We start from the raw sequence: 22020 nt of genomic DNA on the forward strand, positions 1-22020 counted from the left end.
AAATGGAAGCTTTAGTGCCCTTAAGTGCTTAGCGGTTTTCTAAAGAAAGAGCAAATGCTTTGAACATATTTATACCACCTACTACCTCAAGTCATGCTAAACATATAATTTGAACAAAGTTAAATCATAGGTTTTGTTCTATTCAGCAGTGTCTCCATGAGATAAAATTTAGTTTAACAACTAAACTGTTTACTGGTTGTGATCTAAAAATGACATTAGATGATTAGTGAGCTTCTTAAAAACAAAATTATATTTAAGCTAATAAGTTTGCATAAAGTTATACAGAAAAATGGGTTTCTGGAACAAGTTGGGGGTTGTGGAGCTACTGCTCACAGGTATATCTGCATACTACCCAAACTTTATTTTACTGTTTGGACAAGTGCAACAAAACTTTAAACAGCAAAGGTGCTAAGTTCAGGGACAAGTTTCAAACAATGACAATGCAAATATATTATTTCGTATCAGGCAATAAACTTAGTCCAAATAATTTAATTATAACCTAGAGTGCATTAAATTACTTAAATTACTTCCTTAACGGTTTCCTAAGGACCAAAGTAGATGCAAATGGCCTGTTTTAAATATATTCACGGACACCTAAGGCAATCGCTATTCAACAAACAGTTGTAGCATTACTGATTTTTTAGTTCTCCGAGTTAGAGTTCCCTTTGTTTTTCCTCCCAGGCAAAGGAAAGCTTGATTTGCTCTGGGGCTGGGTAAGTTTGCTGGCTAAGAGAGTGAATGGCTCAATCAGTGTTCTCCGATCTGTAACCGTTACCTCCCACAGGCGAACTTTCTCACTTCTTGCCCATTGCTGTGCTACCTCAGCATCCACTTGTCTCTGCTCAGAAAGGTCAATTTTGTTTCCTAATACGACAATTGCCACCTAAAAGGAAAAGAAAAAAGTTACACTTTGCCAACATCAGTTCCTAAGCAAAATAGAAAAATCAAGAAAACTGTCCTGTTGAATAGAATTGCTGCTTCAAAATTGATTCTCAGATATGACCTGAGTCAACTTAGTAGGGCATTAACCTCATTCTTCCTGAATGCATATTTGTTAAAAATACAGATGCTCTACAGCTTCTTAACTAGGAAACATCTTAAGTCATCAGTAAGTGAAGTTACTTAAGTCAGGTATGAATAGAAGCTAGACTTGGGGAAATTAATACCTAAGAAACAGACAACAGTTTCTGAAATGTGTCCACATTTCAGTGTAGCTATACCTGCTGTTTGGGAAATCTGCAATACCTACTTCAAAAAAAACAAAAAAGGACTGGGGCTGGGAGAGTTTTACCCCTAGAACCTAAGTTCTAGGAGAACAGGAACTGTTACTCCGTTCACATTATTCCTGATCACAAATAAGTGCCTGATGCAAGCGCTAAACGTGTCGAATTAGGGACCAATAGCAGTATTTTACACTAAATGTAAGGCAGTCAGTCCTTCCCTTAAGCCTGAATGCTTATTGTACACCATGCAGTTTCAGGCCACCAGCACACAGCAGTCACAAGGCAGTCAAAGCTCAGGAGGAGGGGAGGTCTGGAGGAGAGAGAATATCCAATTTTCAGGCCCTTGACTGTATAAAGAAGACAATATAACAAGATCATGGAAAGTACAAGAAGGGCAGTAAGAGTTGTTACAGAAGGCACCTCTGAGGAACAGCTTTGAACTAGGCCATATAAGCCACTGCTGTGTCCCTGCCATAAGACAGCTCTCTGTGCTCCCAGACCGTGCCTCCCAGGGAGGATGGAACAGCAGGCCCAGAGCTCTCGTTTTCTTGGCAAGTCTCGTATTCCTTCATTTCTCAACAGGATCTATCCTTCAGGCCCTCCTGTCATTCTTCATCACTCATGTTTTCAGCTTTACATGTTATCTCCTATTCTGATCTCCCATTGCCCACCCTGACCTATCCAGTTGCAGAAACTGTTCCATGTTGCCCCCAGACTCAACAAAATCCCCTTCTGTCCCCATATCTGCTTTGAATATTCCCTTCACCTTTTAGCTGAAACTGGCTCAGCTCTGTAGTACTTACCACCACAGTGAGCATAGGATGGAAGGGGTAACCTTGTCCCTCAATGCCATCTCCAATAATGTCCTTCTCTAAGAACCCTAAAACTGAAGGCTGGTGCTATTAGTCTATACCACCTACTGCCCATTTCCCACCCCCATCCTGCTGCTACTCATTAAAGACCTGGCTCATGGTCACCCCCACACTACTTTTATCGTAAGTCCTAGTGACTTCACTAACCACATGGATGACCCTTCCCAAATAGCCTTAACCTCTTCGTGACTTTGGCCATTTGCTCCCATGAACACACCCTACTCTTGCCATTATTATTGCTCCCTTCCGTGGTCCCAATTCCAGGAATCCCACTCCCACCTCTGCCTTCCTAGTCCATGCCTAACACCCTGACTACAACGATCCTCAACACCAGAAGGACCTACAACCCACTGGCTCACCCACCTTTATCACTGTCCTTCGATCTCTCTTCCTGTCCTCAGTTCTCAGCCCAGTTTAGATTCTTTTAATTTATTACCTTGCCATCATCATCCCATTATATTCACTTGGTCAACACCTCCCCCCAATCTTAAATTTAACTCTTAATTGGACCGACTTAAAGTGAGCTGGTGTTTCCCCAGCAAATACTGTAACAGCTCCTATCTTGGCCCTCTTCAACCTCCAACATCTCTTTCCCCACGTTACTCTCTCAGCTGATGTCTGGACTATTTCAGTAGGCAAACAGAAGCAATTAGAACTTCCCCCTGCATCCACCACCACATCTAACAACCTACCATCTTCTAGAACCCATCTTCTACCCCAGATAAGACTGTCACTCTGGCAATTATTCCCCTCCCCATCAATTTCCTCCTCTCTTTTGAATCATTCCGTGAGTATGCAAACACTAGCTCTTGTCTAAAAGAGTCCTCTCTTTTACACATCCTTCTTCAGCTCCTGTTTCCCTTTAAAGGACAAGATATTTACCCTTTGACTCAAAACTCTTCCAAAGAGCTATCTTTGCTGTGTCCAATCCTTATATCCAGTCCAATCAAACTTCATCTCACTGTTTTACTCTAATTATTTTAAAAACATCCCAAGTTTCTAAAGACTGGCCACGTGCTTGTCCTTAGCTTTCCCGACCTATCTGCACCATGACGCAGTCTGATCTCTCTGCTTTTTAAAGTGGTTTCTCCTCAACTGGTAACTGTTTTAAGTGCTCCAGAGCAGTAGCATTGCACAAAACTTGCTTCTCACCTTGTCCCCCAACTATGTTGTCTGTTGTCAACACAGCAGCCAAAATGAACATTTTAAAACAAGTCAAAAGATGTTTAGCCTTATTCGTATTAAGGAAACTGAAACTACTAAAGTACCATTTTCACCCCGAAGATGCACAAAATCCACACACACACCATTGTCAAGACTGGAGAACAGGTACTTTCATACCCTTATTTGAGAATATATCCTTTAATTCAAGAACCCCATTTTGAAAAAAAAAAAAAAAAACAACAAAACCCATTTTGGCTGATCTTACAACTATAAAACATACAAAATAATAAATGTGTAAGATTATTCATTGTAGCATAGTTCATAATAGCAAATGACTGTAAATAGCCCAAGTGTCCCATCAGTTTGGAACTGGTTAAATAAGTATGATACAGGGGCGCCTGGGTGGCTCAGTGGGTTAAAGCCTCTGCCTTTAGCTCAGGCCATGATCCTGGGGTCCTGGGATCGAGCCCCGCATCGGGCTCTCTGCTCAGCGGGGAGCCTGCTTCCCTTCCTCTCTCTCTGCCTGCCTCTCTGCCTACTTGTGATCTGTCAAATAAATAAATAAAATCTTAAAAAATAAGTATGATACATCCACACAATGAATATGCATCAGTTTTTTTTTTTTAAGATCTTATTTATCCGTCAGAGAGAGAGAGGGAGGGAGAGAGAGCGAGCACAGGCAGACAGAATGGAAGGCAGAGGCAGAGGGAGAAGCAGGCTCCCTGATGAGCAAGGAGCCCGATGCGGGACTCGATCCCAGGACGCTGGGATCATGACCTGAGCCGAAGGCAGCTGCTTAACCAACTGAGCCACCCAGGCGTCCCAGTTTTTTTTTTTTTTTTTTTTAAAGAAATCTGAATACTGCTATGGAAAGGACTCCCAAGATACAATACATGGAAAATATAAGGTGCAGAACACTGTCCTACCTTTGGTGTAAGAAAGTAGGAGTTGGGGAAAACTATATGTATTTTCCTATTTGCTTGTATTTATAGAAAGAAATTTTGGAAGGATGCTCCAGAACAAGTAAAGTGATAAAATATTTAAAAAGCATGCTTGAGGTGCACCTGGCTGGCTCAGGTGGTGTAGCATACGACTCTTGATCTCAGGGTCATGAGTTCAAGTCCCATGTTGGGCACAGAGCTTACAATCAGTCAATCAATTGATAAATGAATAAAAAAATGAATAGTATGCTTGAGATAAAGGAACTCAGTGGTTGAGGATAGGGGTGGGAACGAGACCTCACAATAGTTCTTTTTATATATCATTTTTATTTCTGAACCATGTGCAAACATTACCTATTCAATTTTTTAAAATCAAACATGAAAATAAATAAATGCAACCTAAGCTATTATGTCTTTCCTTTGCTCAAAACCAATGGCTTCTGATCCAAAGTGTGGCCCTCATCTCCTACCATCCTCCTCCTAGCCCAGTTTGGCCTCACTATTGTTCCTGAACATGACAAAGCAAACTTTCCCAGACCCTTGCTCCTGCTAGTCCCCCAACCTGGAGCCTCCACATGGGTCTGGCTCCCTCCCTCACTTTTTTCAAATCTTTGCTAGAAGTCACCTTATCAGGGAGGCCTTCCCAGATGGCCCCACAGAAAAATAGTACCCTTGCATCCTGCTCTACTCTTAATTTTTCTACATAGCATCTGACTCTTTGTGATACACATGTGTGTGTTGTCTGTTGTATTCCCTGCACCTTACCTAAAACAATGCCAGGCATATAGTAGTTGCTCAATATGCATTTGTTGAATGAATGTGCTTCTCAAAATCTCTGTAACAACCATATAAGAAAGGTACTATTATCCCCATTTTTTGATTAAGGAAACTGAGGCAGAAAGTTGAGAAGCAGACCCAAGATTCAAGTACCAAATATGAGTGGTCAATAAATCACTCTTTCAACTTTTGGGGGGCAGGGAGGAGAATATGAAGGATACCCTAGAAAATAACAACAGCATTTATGTGTTTAGGTAAGGAAAATGGGAAATGGCTGGGAGGAGAGCATCCACCCGCTACCTGCCTCTATGTCTTTTAAAAACTGAACCTTGGGGCACCTGGGTGGCTCAGTGGGTTAAGCCTCTGCCTTCGGCTCAGGACATGATCCCAGGGTCCTGGGATCGAGCCCCGCATCGGGCTCCCTGCTCAGCGGTGAGCCTGCTTCCTCCTCTCTCTCTGCCTGTCCCTCTGCCTACTTGTGATCTTTGTCTATCAAATAAATAAATAAATAATCTTTAAAAAAAAAAACTGAATCTTGTGACTGTAATCTATTCACAAAGCAAATAAGTATTCAGAATAATAAAATACCAACAACTCAGATGTCCTTCAACAAGTTAATGGTTAAATAAACTTTGGTACATAAATACCACGGAATATCACTCAGCAATAAAAAGGAATGAACTACTGATACATGTAATAACTTGGATGACCCTCCAGAGAATTATGCTGACCGAAAAATGCTGATACCAAAAGGTTACACACTGTACGATTCCATTATGTTAACACTTCTGAAATGACAAGGTTACAGAAATGGAAAACAGATTAGTCAGGGATTAAGGGAACAGGATGGGAGGAAAGTGGTTATAGCAAAAAAAGGTAACTGGAGGGATCCTTGCAATGATGGAACCGTTTTCTGTATCTTGACTATAAACATAAATATCTTGGTGGTAACATTACACTAGTTTTGTACAATGTTAGCACTGGTAGAACTGGGTAAGGGATCTCTATTATTTCTTTAAAATTGCATGTGAATCTACAATTATCTCAAAATAAATAGTTTAACATAATAAGTAAAATATAAAAATCTAGGTTAAGAACATCTTAGCCAATGCTGTTAACCAATACATTATGTGGTTCCCTAGATGAAAGGGAGTCAGCCATGTGAAGATCTGGGGTAAGAGCTGCATTAAGAGTTCCAAGAAGGGGGGGCGCCTGGGTGGCTCAGTGGGTTGAGCTGCTGCCTTCGGCTCAGGTCATGATCTCGGGGTCCTGGGATCGAGTCCCGCATCGGGCTGTCTGCTCTGCAGGGAGCCTGCTTCCCTCTCTCTGCCTGCCTGTCTACTGTGATCTCTCTCTGTCAAATAAATAAATAAAAATTAAAAAAAAAAAAAAAAAAAAGAGTTCCAAGAAGGGGGCACCTGGGTGGCTCAGTGGGTTAAGCCTCTGCCTTCGGCTCAGGTCATGATCTCAGAGTCCTGGGATCGAGCCCCACATTAGGTTCTCTCTGCTCAGTGGGGAGCCTGCTTCCCCCCCTCTCTCTGCCTGCCTCTCTACTTGTGATCTCTGTCAAATAAATAAATAAAATCTTTAAAAAAACAAAAAACAAAACAAAAACAAGAAGTAGACCAGAGTCCCCAGAGTGTAGTGACAGAGGAACAAAATTATAAAAACAAGACGAAAACGATAGGTATGGGCTGGATCATTTAAGGCTACAGATCACGGTAAGGAGCTTATTTCTAAGTAGTAAATGAGTATAATCCAATCATTTTATTTATATGTATTTATGTTTATATTTATTATTTTCTGCTAAGGCTGAAAACAATCCTGTTCAGGCAATGAGACAAAGAGAGTCCTAGGAAACAGTGATCCCAAACAATATGAAGTGAACTATGTAGTATTTGAGACATAGTGTCATTAAAATTCAACTTGCACATGGCAACAAGCAAAAGCAGAAAGTCAAACGCCGGTCCTGACTGAATTCATTCAATCCTGTATTTCCTGGGCTAAGAAAAAATATTATGAAGATTATAGGTACATGAATACAATTTAATGCTTTTTAAATATTGTTACTGCCCAAAAGTCCATGCTACAAGTTAAATATTACAATTCATAGTTAGCATTTTTAACAAACCCACTTACCTCCTTTTTGTCTTTAAACTTATCAATTTCTTTCTTCAGAAGTTCTACTCTTTGAAAGGATTCAAGGTTATTCACACTGTACACAAGAACAAAGCCATCAGCAAATGAAAAATAATGTTTTGGAAGCTCCACACCTTCCTGTAAGCCTCTGGTGTCATAAAGATGTAACTGTTCCTTTACTCCCCGATCTGTTTCCACTGAAGCCATATATACATCTTCCATTGTTTCACAATCTTCCATTCCTGGGATTAAAAAGAAATTATTCTCATATTGAACCATTATGGTGTACACCTGAAATTAATAAAGTGTTAACTCAATTAAACCTCAATAAAGAAAAAATATTATTCTTTTTGGATAATTCAGTACCAATTAGTATTTTCCTCTCTTTTAGAAGTTTGCTTTCTAGAGGTTTCCCTATTTACTACATGTAAGAATTGTATTTACTAAATTTCTTTAAAGTGAAAGGTAGTTGTTACAGTAAGTGAACAAAGTGGCATTAAAATATATCTCGTCTGATTAGAAATGAAAGTAGAAATAAAAACTTGGCAATGAGATTTGGTAGTAGGTATTTTTAAAAAATAACTGTTAACGAAGTCACCGAAATTAGTACCGAAATTGGAGAATTAAAGGCGGATTTTAAAAGCAGCTTCGACAACTAAGTACCTCCATTTTCTTCTCCATCAGAGCCAAGGACAGGACCTGTGGTAATTTTGCTGCCTTTATTCTATACAACTTCCAGTATTTCCAGAGTCTGTTTAAGGGACTCAAAAATTGGTATGTCATGTCTGGGCCTGAGCACCAGGCTTTAGTTCTCAAGTACCTACTGGGCATTTATATGTGAATGTCACTGTAATGTAAGGACTTCAAACTAACAAAACCTCTCTCTCCTCCCTGCACTTGTTCCTCCTCCTTGCTTTCTTCCCTTGATCGCCATCTCTCCCTGGCAGTCTTCAGAGTTCTCGCTGACCAAGAAGAGTGGATGAAAGTTATCAAAAACCAGCCACTCTGCTGCCGGAACACCTGTTTTATCTGTTGCCTCCTTCATTCCTGTTGGCTTGTTATATTCACCTGAACGACTGCAATAGCTCAGTAAACACCTGGGAAAAGACCTCCTTTCCAAACGTCAGTGAAATGTGAACTCTACAGATCCTCTCCTGTCCCTTGTACCAGTAATACCACCTTACACTTCAATCTTTCCTTATCTGTCCCCTCAAAAACGGTACTGTCAACGCTGAGAGCCAACACTGGCTTATCTGTCTTTACAGCTCTGAGGACTAGCAAATTGACTTACATACCATACCTAGAAAGGCCTTAGTAAATGTTTGCTGAATGAATGAAGGAACTCATCTCATAACTGACGTCCTAGTTTCTGTTCCCTTCTGGCCTGAGTGATCCTTTTAAAATGCATTTTTGTTTGTGGCATTTGTATGAGTTTTGTCTCTTCAACTAGTCCCACATCTTTGAGAGAAACAAACCATTCTGTGTACACAGCAAGTATCCAATAATCATTTGTTCATAAGGGAATTAAGGGGAGATTAACACTCTGAATTTTAATGAACAGTGAAGAGGCTTATAAGATAGGTATCTAGAGCCCTAGGAACTATCTTCCCATTTAAATATGAGCTATATCCACAAATAAAATCATGTGAATAACATCATATGCCAATAAAACATACAGGTATATCCCAGAAATTTGCTGGTTCTGTTCCAGACCTCTGCAATAAAATGAGCATCACAATAAAATGTCTTGAATTTTTTGGTTTCCCAGTGCATATAAAAGTTAGTTTACACTACTCTGTGAACCAGACTAATGCCATCTTAGACAAATCTGCCATGACCACTCTGTGATCTGAAGCCTTCCAGAGCACAGTCTTCCCTGCCCCATTCTGTTTTGCCACACCCTTAAGCACACCCTTGGCGCATAATGTCCTTGATTTGCTCTGGAGATTGGACTATGTTTCTCAAACATTCCTTCCCAGGCGGTCTCCCAGCCTGTACTCCTCAGCCTTTGGACGGTAAAAGCAGGTCTTATAGGAGGTGGAGTTGCAGAGATACACTTGCTTGCAGCTGCCCAAGAGGGACTTCTGTCCAGAAGCCCCTTTAAACCATTTTTTTGTCAAGTTGGACTTGTTGGCCTTTTTCTTCAGTCTTATGGCTCCTCTGGCCTTTGAATATCATTTTGCCTATTACTTCCCTTTCACAGAACAGTTGGTGAACCAGCCAGGAGGAGCCCAGAGACTGAAGAATGGGCAAAGGGATGAAGCTTCTTTTGGGGGAAACCCTGGAGTGGCTGACCACAGCAATGTGGGAAGGCACAGTCTGTCTGCTTGATGGCTATGGATTTCTGCATGAGTATGGGGACACTCTGAAAATGCCATATGGATTAGAGCTATTACAAAGTTGCATGATCCACTAGGGTAAGGAAGGCCACCAAGCAATGGTGGGTTGGCTGCTCCTATGGGCCCTTCAGGACGCCATCAATGCCTGGCTAGGGGCAGAAGTGAAATAAAGGAGCTGGAGAAAGAATTACAACTGGAGAAGGACAGGAGACTATCTACATCCCTCTTGGGTCCTAATTTGGTAGATACTATCTAAAACCAGGATGCACAAATTGAGACTGTAGTGTGTCTGTTGCTTTGTGTGCCCTGGAGGGCATAAAATGTGGCAACCTCAGATTAGAGCCATTATTTGAAGCCAGTCTGGGATGCTAAACCATGGAACTTATGGGAAACGTCTTTGTATGCCAGGAAAGTAGGATGTGTTTTCAGTAGGAGAAGGTATGAAAAATGGAGATGTTTTTTTGTTGAGGAATAAAAAAATAATTTTGTCCTAAAGAGGATCTGGTGATCTGAAGAGGAATAAAAAACAGGACAAAATCAGAATGAGAAAGTTGTAGAAGGTCTGTGGAAAAGGAATATTTGGAAAGGAATTTTATGTGTGGCCAAGCTGGCTAAGATTAAAATGAATTTATATTAAAATGAGTTTTAATATCAACAGTAAGTTGATGAAAAATTAGAATTTGGTTTTCTATCTGTTAAAAGTGTCTTTTCCAAACGTAAGTGGAAAAAGCTTAAGCCATCTATACAGGTTACCTTACCTTACCTTATTCCATTTACCAAAAAACCAAATTTAGATGCAACATTTAAGAGTGAGTTTTGTACCTACTTCATGGCAGTAATTTTAAAACAGAAGCTATAAAGTTTCTGTATCTGTATTTATGTGTGTCCATATGTATGTGTTATGTAGTATTTTCTACCTCTGGATGGTATTGCTAAAATTTGTATTAAAAGAAACATCTAGGGCACCTGGGTGGCTCAGCAGGTTAAGCCGCTGCCTTCGGCTCAGGTCATGATCTCAGGGTCCTAGGATCGAGTCCCGCATCGGGCTCTCTGCTCAGCAGGGAGCCTGCTTCCCTTCCTCTCTCTCTCTGCCTGCCTCTCTGTCTACTTGTGGTCTCTGTCTGTCAAATAAATAAATAAAATCTTTAAAAAATAAAATAAAAATAAAAGAAACATCTATTTAATTGGCTTAAAGAAAATTAAGCATTATATAATTTAAATTCTCAAATATAATAAAAATTAACCCAAATGTTTTTTAAGTTCATGTGATCTAAGATAATTTTTCTTAAAGTTTTAAGTTTGTTGGTTTAATTAAAACAGGTATGTCTTCAGAGTTATCAACATCAAATATGATTCCAATAATCAAATTTACTAGTTAAGTTCATGTTCATCTATTACAATTTGTCAGCAAAAATGACTTAGAATGTTGGTTTTGTCTAATGTCTCATGAAATTTTCACAGGTCATCTAGACATAAATGTTAGTAACACACAGACTGAACAGATAAGAAGTTTTAGGCAAACTTTTTAATTAGCTTCCCAAATCTTCCTGGTGTCTTGGAACCTTAAAGTTTTGCTAAGTGAAGAATGCTGGTATAACAGTTCACAATTGCTTACTTAGTTTTTACTAGAAATTTAGATTTCTGAGGGTTAAGAATTTTAATAATATATGTAATCAAAACTGTTAGAAATAAGGTTACTCTAAAACAAAGGCGCCATTAGGGTAGCCCAAAAGCAAACGTGGCATAAACTGCTGGCAGTGGGCATAAACAGAGAAAAGACAGATTGCCAACCAAATGCTGTTCTAGTGGCTTCAAGGGAAGCGTTTACCTCTGCTCAGCAATTTAAGCCACTGCCCTCTATCCACCCCTGGGAAAAAAAACTAAGCCACAAGCGATTTCTTACCAGGGCTGGGTACCCCCTTGCTGGAGAGACCAGGGATGGGACCAAGGTTGCTTCATTGTAAGAGTAATAGGGGGCAACAGGAGGTCCCGAGTATAGTTCACAATTTACTGGACACCATAAAATAAGCAAAAGACCATGTCCTTAGTGGATACCAGAGCAGAATGTACCCTAATTCATGGCAATTCAGAATGGCATTCAGGGACCTGGGCAGCCACCAACACTTATGGAGGGAAAAGCCTGGGTGGCTCAGTTGGTTAAGCATCTGCCTTTGGCTCGGGTCTACGATCCCAGGGTCCTGGGATGGAGCCCCAAATTGGGCTCCTTGCTCAGCAGGGAATCTGCTTTTCCCTCTGCCTGGTGCTCCCCCTGCTTAATGCGCTCTTTCTCTCTCGCTCTCTCTCTGACAAATAAATAAAATCTTGGGATGCCTGGGTCACTCAGTCAGTTAAGTGTCTGCCTTCAGCTCAGGTCATAATCTCAGGATCCTGGGATCAAGTCCCACATCAGGCTCCCTGCTTCTCTCTCTCTGCCTGCCGCTCCTCCTGCCTGCTTGTGTGCTCTCTGACAAGCAAATAAATAAAATTTTTAAAAATAATAAATAAATAAAATCTTAAGAAAAGAAGAGCATAAGGGGAAAATGCACAACAGTGTGCTTGAGAATAAAAGTCCAACTTTAAGGAAAAACCCTTATGAGGTTTTCGTTTCTCCAATACTGAAGGATATATTAGTCATAGATATTCTTCTGGAAAAAATTACTACAAAGCTCTGTAGGAGAATTTCACATTTGATTTATAGTAACTAAAAGGACCTTTTTAAAAAAGATTTTATTTATTTGAGAGAGAGAGAGTGAGAGAGAGAGTATGAGAGGGGAGAAGGTTGGAGAAGCAGACTCCCCGTGAAGATGGGAGCCCGATGCAGGACTCGATCCCAGGACTCCAGGATCATGACCCAAAGCAAAGGCAGTGGCTCAACTGACTGAGCCACCCAGGTGCCCCTAATTAAAACTATCTTAAGGGGAAATGCAAGTTGGGATCCCGTATTACCCTCTTCCCAGGTTATAAATTAAAGCAATACTGGTTGTTAGGAGGATTTGAGGAAATACCTGCCACTATATGGGAATTAGCAAGAGTACAAATAATCAGCCCGGCACAAATTCCCTATAATAGCGCTATATATAGCCTGTGAAGAAACCAGATGGCACCTGGAGAAGGACCGTAGATTATAGAGAACTAAATAAGGTTGTACTAATATTACCCAAATCACTGAACAGAATGTACATGGTGTATGTAGGCTCTTACCATGTGGTTTCAGATTTAGCCAATGCTTACTTTTTTTTTTTTTTTTTGCCTGGGTGGCTCAGTCAGTTGTGTCTGCCTCCACAACCTCAGGGTTGTGGGATTGATCTCTGCATCAGGCTTTCTGCTCAGGGAACCTGCTTGTCCCTCTCCCTCTGTCTGACCCTCTCACTGCCTGTGTGCTCTCTCTGTGTCAAATAAATAAAATCTTAAAAAAATTTATTTGAGAGGGTATACGCATGCACATGAGCATATGTGGGAGGGCAGCTAAGGGAGAGGGAGAAAGAGAATCTCGAGCAGACTCATGGCTGAGCACAGAGCCTGATGCAGGGCTTGATCCCATCACCCTGAGATCATGACCTGAGCTGAAACCAAGAGCTGAACCAACTGAGCCTTTCGGGTGCCTTCCCCCGCCCCACCCCCAATGCTTTCTTTAGTATCCTTTGCATCCCGAGTCATAGGAGATGGTTGACAACAAGTATGCCAGGCATTGCCACAAGGATATTTGCATAGCTCCACTATCTGTCATGGTAGGCCTGCTCATGACTTGTCTTTATATCCACCACTACTCATGGTTAAAAGGTACCATTATGTCAATGATGTGATGCTAACCTTTGAAAACTTCTGTCATTGTCTTACTTGAACAGTCTCTGCTCTCATCTGAACAAGCAAGGATGTGCCATCAAGCAACAGAAAAGTATAAGGCCCTGGGCCAGTAGTCAAGTTTTGGGGGGTTACCTGGTCAGGTTAACTGACAAGGCTCAGTGACTGACAAGATCCAACAGTTTCCCATCCCTCAGACAGTTAAGCAATTGCAAGGGGTACTAGATCTCCGGGGTACTATAGGGCCTTTAGCCCAATTTAGCACAATGCCTATACCCTCTCTACCATCTGGTGAAAAAGGAAGCCGACTGGCATCGGGCAGAACATCAAGCTGGCTTTGATGAAGCTATTAGTTACTCAAGCACAGGCCCAGGAATGCCTTTACCTAGTATCCCCATGACCCTAGATGTGACCAACAATGCCAAATGGGATAAGCTGGGCATTTTGGCAGGAACAGCACAGAAAGTTAACCCTGTTGAACTTCCGATCACAACTCTGGAAAGGAACAAAGATCCAATATTTTCCTACTGAACAAGTAGAGGGGGCTATAAGGCCCTTCAACAAGTGGAGCCCCTAACTGCCACTCTTCCAGTAACCGTCCAGACTGGGTTGCCTATAACAGGGTGGCTAGACTGTATATTCACAAGACTGGCCGTAACACAAGCCCCTACGTTGCAAAGATAGCGTGCTTACCTACAACAGTGTTCTTGCCAACAGTCCCCTGGAAGCTGAATTACATGGTATTTTGGAGCCAGAAGAATATGAAACCTTTAATGGCCATCCCACAGAAGCCTCCTATGGAAACCCCTCACAAGTATAAGGCACATATCCTATTCCTGAAAATGCTTGGTCTATGGGTGGCTCCTAGAAGGAATCCTAGTCACTAAACTGCAGGAATAATCCCACTCCAGACTGATACTGTCCGGTTTGAGACTGCAGATAATAATAGCAGCCAATGAGCTGAACTGAGAGCTGCCTAGATGGTAGGTATACATGAACCCTGACCGCTGACCCTCTGAGTGGATAGTTAGGCTTTCTATAAGGGCCCAATGGGCTCAGGCTGACTGGGAAGTTTTACAGAAACCATTATGGGGAGAATTATGGAAGGATATATGGAATATAGGACCCTGCTGCCTCCCATACTGTTTTCCAAGTCTCAGTGCATAGGCCTGTCTCACACAATGGGAATACTGAGGCAGACACCTTAGCAAAAAGCGGGGCCCTTACCTCCATGCAAAGTTCAGAACTGGCTGCATGCTTTTATAAGCAGTGGGCATTAAAATATAAGGGGGACTGAAACATGAGGGGAGCTGGCATGCCGCTTTACTATACTGACTTCCTAGCAGTATCAGTAACTGATCTGCTCCCATTTGAGACCTAGGAAGTTCCACACACCACAAGACACATACATCATGCGATCAAACTGGTTTTAGATTGCCAAATTGATTATATAGACTTAACCATAAGTCAAGGGAAAAAGAACACCCAACTTGTGTGGCTATAGCCAGGGCTCATCTAAATCCTTCCCTGTAGAAGGGCCAATCAAAATGCCACCATTAATGCCCTAGAACAACTTAGTGCCATGTACAGATATCCTCAAAGGATAGACTGTGATATGGAAACACATTTCACTAGATATGATGTGAGGACGTACATTGGTGGTTTCATTTTCCCTATAGTCCACAGGCCACCAAGCTAACTGAAAAGAAGAATGGCATTTTTTTTTTAAGATTTTATTTATTTGTCAGAGAGAGAGAGAGACAGCGTGAGCGAGCACAGGCAGACAGAGTGGCCGGCAGAGGGAGAAGCAGGCTTCCTGCCAAGCTAGGAGCCAGATGTGGGACTTGATCCCAGGACCCTGGGATCATGACCTGAGCCGAAGGCAGCCGCTTAACCAACTGAGCCACCCAGGCGTCCCAAGAATGGCTTTTTTTTTTTTTTTTTAAAGATTTTATTTATTTATTTGACAGACAGAGATCACAAGTAGGCAGAGAGGCAGGCAGAGAGAGAGAGGAAGGGAAGCAGGCTCCCTGCTGAGCAGAGAGCCCGATGTGGGGCTCGATCCCAGGACCCTGGGATCATGACCTGAGCTGAAGGCAGAGGCTTAACCAACTGAGCCACCCGGGCGCCCCAAGAATGGCATTCTTAAAGCTCAACTCAGAGCTCTCTTACAGATGCCATGGCTGCATGGATAGACAAGTCTTGCCAGAAATCATACACTTGTTAAATTCAACTGAGACTATCTGTGGTGACCATTTCTTGCCACAGTAAGAAATGCTCGAGAGAGCTAAGGTGGTCCCCATTGTTTCTGCTAGAGTTGGGGCCAAAACAGTCAACACATACATATTCCAGACAAGCACCTATACTGAAAGGCTTTAAGTTGCCTTTCATGGTTATTTCTACCACTTTTAATTTTACGTGTACAGGCTGACTCTTTGGCCCCAGGGCAACATGCCTGGTATGTCCCACCTACTCAGGTACCTCAGGCTACCTCTGTGCTCCTGACAAAGGGCAAAGGCTCTAACAACAGCTCAACAGAGGAAGAGAATCTCCCCAGACAAGTACCTACTAAACATTTATTCTTTTATCCTCAGCCTGCTGCTTCTCACGTTCTGATAAAGGAGACCCTTTCCTGCAATGAACATAGACATATGTGGATGGTTTACAGTGAGATTCATGCTAGATATGTGGTTTGCTCCCCTTTTCATAGGTCTCTTCTCCTGTTGCTATCTACATTACTGCTGTGGTTTATGCCTTCAACTTGAACACAGTCTGGCAAAAGAAGCTACTGCCAAGTGACACTCTCTGATGGCTGAAGGAATACTGCAGAAAAGGTGGGCATGGGAGATTGTGAGAGCCAGATTTGAGAGGTGGAGCGTGTGAACCAAACTAACGTCATCTTGGACAAATCCGCCATGATGACCGCTCTGTGATGAGAAGCTTTCTTAAGCACAGTAGCCCCCCACCATATTCCTTCTGTTTAACCATACCCTTCACTAGATCCTTAGGGTGTAATGTCCTTGATCAGCTCTGGAGACAGGACTATGATTCTCAAACATTTCTTCCCAGGTGGTCTCCCAGCCTTTACTCCTCAGCCTCTAGGGCTATAAAAGCAGGTCTTATGGGGGGTAGGGTTGCAGAGAAGAACTTGTAGCTACTCAAGACACACCTCTGTCTACAAGTCCCTTTAATAAACCATTTTTTGTCAAGCTTGACTTGGCCCTTTTCTCCAGTCTTATGGCTCCTCTGGCCTTTGGAAATCACTTTGTGTGTACCTCCCTTGCATGCTGGTCTATTAAGTGTGCAACAGCATTATGTCTAAAAAAAAGTACATACCTTAATTTAAAAATACTTCATTGCTAAAAAGTGCTAACCATCACTTGAATTTTCAGGGAGTTGTAATATTTTTGTTGCTGGAGGGTCTTGTGTCAACGTTGACGCCTGCTGACTGATTGGGGTGGTGGCTAAAGGCTGTGTGGCTGTGGCACTTTCTTAAAATACGACAACAGTGAGGCCTAGCACATCAAATGACTCTTCCTTTCACAAAGAATTTCTCTGTAGCATGTGATGCTTTGATAGCATTTTTAAAAGATTTTATTTATTTATTTGACAGAGAGAGAGAGATCACAAGTAGGCAGAGAGGCAGGCAGAGAGAGAGAGAGGGAAGCAGGCTCCCCACTGAGCAGAGAGCCCGATGTGGGCTTTGATCCCAGGATCCCAAGATCATGACCTGAGCCGAAGGCAGAGGCTTAACCCACTGAGCCACCCAGGTGCCCCTTTGATAGCATTTTAACCCACAGCAGAACTTCTTTCAAAAACTGGGAGTCAATCTGGGGCACCTGGCTGGCTCAGTTGGTAGGGCATGCAACTCTTGATCTCAGGTCCATGAGTTCAAGCTCCCACACTGGGCATAGAGCTTACTTAAAAAGAAGAGACAAACTGGAGTCAATCTCCTCATACCTTGCTGCCTTTTTTTAAATTTAATTTTTTTAGTACTCTCTATACCCAGTATGGGGCTCGAACCCACAACTGAGTGATCAAGAGTCACACACTCTTCCAACTGAGCCAGCCAGACACCCCCTTGATGCTGCTTTTATTAGATCAGTTTATGTGATACTCTGAATCCTTTGTTATTTTTTTTTTTTTGTTATTTCAGCAGTCTTCACAACATTATCACAGAAATAGATTCTATCTCAAGAAACCACTTTCTTTGCTCATTCATAAGTAGCAAATTCTCATCTGTTAAAGTTTTATCATGAGATTGCAGCAATTCAACCACATCTTCAGGCTCGCTCCACTTCTAATTCCAGTTCTCTTGCTATTTCTACCACATCTGAAGTTACTTCCCCCACTGGTCTTGAGCCCCTCAAAAGCATCCATGAGGGCTGGAATCAACTTCTTCCAAACTCCTATTAATGTTGACATTTTGACCTGTTCCCATGAATCGTGAATGCTCTTAATGGCATCTAGAATGCTGAATCCTTTCCTGAAGGTTTCAACTTGGAGCCAGGTCTTTACCTTTAGGCAGAAGAACCTGGCCAGTGAAAAAGGAAAATTCCTAAATATACTAATATCCAGGGTTCCTTCAACAAATGCTCTACCAGATCACCTTACAGTGAAACTCCAAGTCATAAATCCTATCCTCACTCTTAGAGCTTTCAATTAGCTTTTCAGTTTCCCATTCTTAATTAAGGACAGATAACCAGGGATTACCAGATAGTTGAGGAAAAGAGACCAAAAATCAGAAAAAAGCACCTTAGAGGGAAAAAACTATGCAAAGAAAATAAAACACTATAAAATATTTACTGGGCACCCATGAAATAAGAACAGGGTACTAAGAAATGAAAACTCAAGAGAAGGGCTAGAATATAAAGATGAAACTCAGAAAGTGAAACAAAATAGTGAGAGATGAAAAACAGAAGTGAAATTCAAAAATTAGAGGACTAGTCCTCTCAAAAGAAAGTTCCAGAAAGAGAACAGGAACATAGAAGAGGGAAAGCCTCAAGAAAATAATTCAGAACTGAATAACATCCATTTCCATATTGAAAGAGCCCACTGAGTGCCCACTATCACAGATGAAAACTAATTTGATACACCACTGTGAAATTGCAGAACACTAAGGACAAAGAAAAGAACCTACAAAAGCTTCCACATCCAAACCATCAAGAATCATAATGGCTTCTCAAAAGCAACACTGGAAGCAAGAAGATAATCTGGTAAAATTGAAAAAACTCATCCTCTCTGAACCAGCAATTTCACTCCTACATATATAACCCAAAAATTGTCCACATATGGGGTGCCTGGGTGGCTCAGGCCATTATGCAGCTGACTCTTAATTTCAGCTCTGGTCAGGATCTCAGGGTTGAAAGATCAAACCCATGGTTCAGCTCTGCACACACTCAGCACAGAATCTGCTTATCCTTCTCCCCTTCCTCTTTGAGCCCCATCCCCCACCCACCTCACACACCTGTGCATGCACTCTCCACCTCTCAAATAAAGAAATAAAATCTTAAAAAGAAAAAAAAAAAGAAATTATCCACATAATAGCTGGGCTAAATGTACAAGGTTGTTCATTATTTCTAATAGCCCAAACTGGAATTAATCAAAATGTTCATCAAAAGAGAAGTGATACAAGAGCCAAACTATGGAAAGAACCTAGATGTCCATCAACAGATGAATGGATAAAGAAGATTGGTATATATATACAATGGAATAATATGCAGCCATCAAAAGAAATGAAATCTTGCCATTTGAGATGACGTGGATGGAACTAGAGGGTATTATGCTTAGCGAAATAAGTCAATTGGAGAAAGACAACTATCATATGATCTCCCTGATATGAGGAAGTGGAGATGCAACGTGGGCGGTTTGGGGGGTAGGAAAAGAATAAATGAAACAAGATGGGATCGGGAGGGAGACAAACCATAAGTGACTCTTAATCTCACAAAACAAACTGAGGGTTGCTGGGGGGTGGGGGGGTCGGGAGAGAGGGGGTGGGGTTATGGACATTGGGGAGGGTATGTGCTATGGTGAGTGCTGTGAAGTGTGTAAACCTGGCGATTCACAGACCTGTACCCCTGAGGATAAAAATACATTATATGTTTATAAAAAAATTTAAAAATTTAATAAAAATAATACATTAAAAAAAGAGAAGTGATAAATTGAGGTATATTCATATAATAGAATACCATAAGCTTTTATGAAAGAAAATTTTTAAATATTTTATTTATTCATTTGAGAGAGAGACAGTGAAATAGAGAGAGCAGGAACAGGGGGAGAAGAAGAACCAGACTCCCCACTGAACTGGAAGCCTGATGTGGGGCTCGATCCCAAAACCTGGAGATCATGACCTGAGCCACAGGTAGACGCCCAACCATCTGAGCCATCCAGATGCCCCAAACCCTTATGAAAACTAAACCATAGCTACCTTCAACAATACAGATCAGTACTAACAATACAATATCTTACAAATATAATGTTAAGCAAAAGAAGCCAAAAACTGAAGAATTTATACAGAATGATTCCACTGACATAAAGTCAGTAACAGGCAAGAGTAAACTGTATCGGGACGCCTGGGTGGCTCAGTTGGTTAAGCAGCTGCCTTCGGCTCAGGTCATGATCCCAGCGTCCTGGGATCGAGTCCCACATCAGGCTCCTTGTTCTGTGGGGAGCCTGCTTCTCCCTCTGCCTGCCACTCTGTCTGCCTGTGCTCGCTCTCTCTCTCTCTCTCTCTGACAAATAAATAAATAAAATCTTTAAAAAAAAAAAAAGAGTAAACTGTATCATTTAGTGATACATATATAAATGGGAAAACTACAAAGAAAAGGAAATGATTAACTAAAAGTTAAGGGAAAGGCTGAGTTGTGATTGGAGAGAGAAATATGGCAGCTACTGGAGTGCTCTCTATTCTACTTTTTGACCTGCATGGAGATTACACAAAGGATTGTTTTATAATTATTCATTAAGCCATTAATATGCTTTATGCACTTTTCTATGTGTATGATGAATTTTATAATAAAAAAAAGGAAAGATGAAAATGGAGCAATGCTTGCAAAATTCTGAAAGGAAATTATTCTCAATCTAGAATTCTATACCCTTCAAAATTCTAATTTTGAGAGTAAGAGACATTTTCAAACATATGAAGGCTCAAAAAAATGTGTCATGTACATTTCTTCAGGTAACTATTTGAATAAGCCCTCCATCGAAATTATCACATACTCATAGAGAGATGAAGACCTCAGATCCAGAAAATACACTCTAACACAGAGGTACAGGAAATCACAGGGAAAATGGAAAATACCACTATTCAGAAGCTCCAGGATTACTACTGGCATAGTAGTACCAAAATAGTACCAAAGTAGTACCAGGCATAGAGGGCACTTTAACAACTGTCCTCACCTTGATGCTCCACTCCTGTACAATCTCTTCAACTGACAAAAAGTCCTGGAAGATATGTTCCACCAAGAGGGCATAAACCCGAAGAAGATAAGAGATCTAAGACACAGGACTCAGGGGTTCCTGGATGGCTTAGCTGGTTAAGCAGCTGACTCTTGGTTTGGGCTTGGTTCATGATCTCAGGGTTGCAGGATCCAGCCCCATGGCAGGCTCCATGCTCAGTGCGGAGTCTGCTTGGGATTCTCTTTCTCCCTCTCGTTCTGCCCCTTCCCCTCAAATAAAAAAATCTTTTTAAAAAATAGATATATATTTTTAAGGATTTTATTTATTTGCCAGAGAAAAAGAAAGAGAGAGAGAGAACAAGAATACAAACAGAGGGGAATGCCAGGCTGGGGGAGCAGCAGGCAGAGGGAGAAGCAGGCTCCCTGCTGAGCAAGGAGCCCAAGGCAGGACTCATCCCAGGATCCTGGGATCAAGACATGAGCCGAAGGCAGATATTTAACCGACTGAGCTACCCAGGCGTCCCTAAATAAATAAATTTTTTTTTTTATTAAAGATTTTATTTATTTGACAGAGAGAAATCACAAGTAGGCAGAGAGGCAGGCAGAGAGAGAGGAGGAAGCAGGCTCCCCACTGAGCAGAAAGCCCGATGCGGGGCTCGAACCCAGGACCTGGGATCATGACCTGAGCCGAAGGCAGCAGCCTAACCCACTGAGCCACCCAGGCGCCCCTAAATAAATAAATTTTTTTTTTTTTTTAAAGATTTTATTTATTTATTTGACAGAGAGAAATCACAAGTAAGCAGAGAGGCAGGCAGAGAGAGAGGAGGAAGCAGGCTCCCTGCTGAGCAGAGAACCCGATGTGGGGCTCGAACCCAGGACCTGGGATCATGACCTGAGCCGAAGGCAGCGGCTTAACCCACTGAGCCACCCAGGCGCCCCAATAAATAAATTTTTTAAAAAATTAAAACAAACAAACAAACAGGAACTCAAACCCAGGAAGAAAGGTAAAGAAAAGTTCCACAGTGATACCTGTGTAATAAGCCAACATAAGAGAATCACTAACTCCTGGAAGGATAATCTCCAAAGGTGGGGGTATTTGATGTAGCTGACTTTGTAAAAACTGAGAACCATGTGTACATGTGGAAGAATTAGCAAAAGAATAAAACTAAAGAAATGACAAAGCAAATATCAGCCTCCAGAAAAATAAAAAGAAAGAAAAGAAACAATCATAATACAGACTATTGCTCAGCTGAGAATATTTACATGCACCAGCAGTTCTTAAAGTGTGGTCTAAAGATCCCTCAGTGACTCCTTTCAGGAATCCACGTGCACCAAACTATTTTCATAATGATCAAAGACATTTGTCT

General features: G+C 41.5%; 1 protein-coding gene across 8 annotated transcripts in view; it reads right to left on the reverse strand.

The window, feature by feature from the left end:
• The window catches only part of NKIRAS1 (NFKB inhibitor interacting Ras like 1), a 65973-nt gene that overhangs the window by 34442 nt on the left and 9511 nt on the right, over positions 1 to 22020 (reverse strand). For all 8 annotated transcript variants that reach the window (XM_047737983.1, XM_047738002.1, XM_047738012.1 and 5 more), the window contains exons 3-4: positions 7117 to 7358; positions 776 to 883 (exon numbers count right to left, since the gene is read on the reverse strand). In XM_047737983.1, coding sequence (XP_047593939.1) covers positions 776 to 883; positions 7117 to 7358 — 350 coding nt within the window. The remainder of the gene's footprint in view (positions 1 to 775; positions 884 to 7116; positions 7359 to 22020) is intronic.

This window comes from Lutra lutra, chromosome 1, assembly GCF_902655055.1.
Source record: "Lutra lutra chromosome 1, mLutLut1.2, whole genome shotgun sequence".
NCBI lineage: Eukaryota > Metazoa > Chordata > Mammalia > Carnivora > Mustelidae > Lutra > Lutra lutra.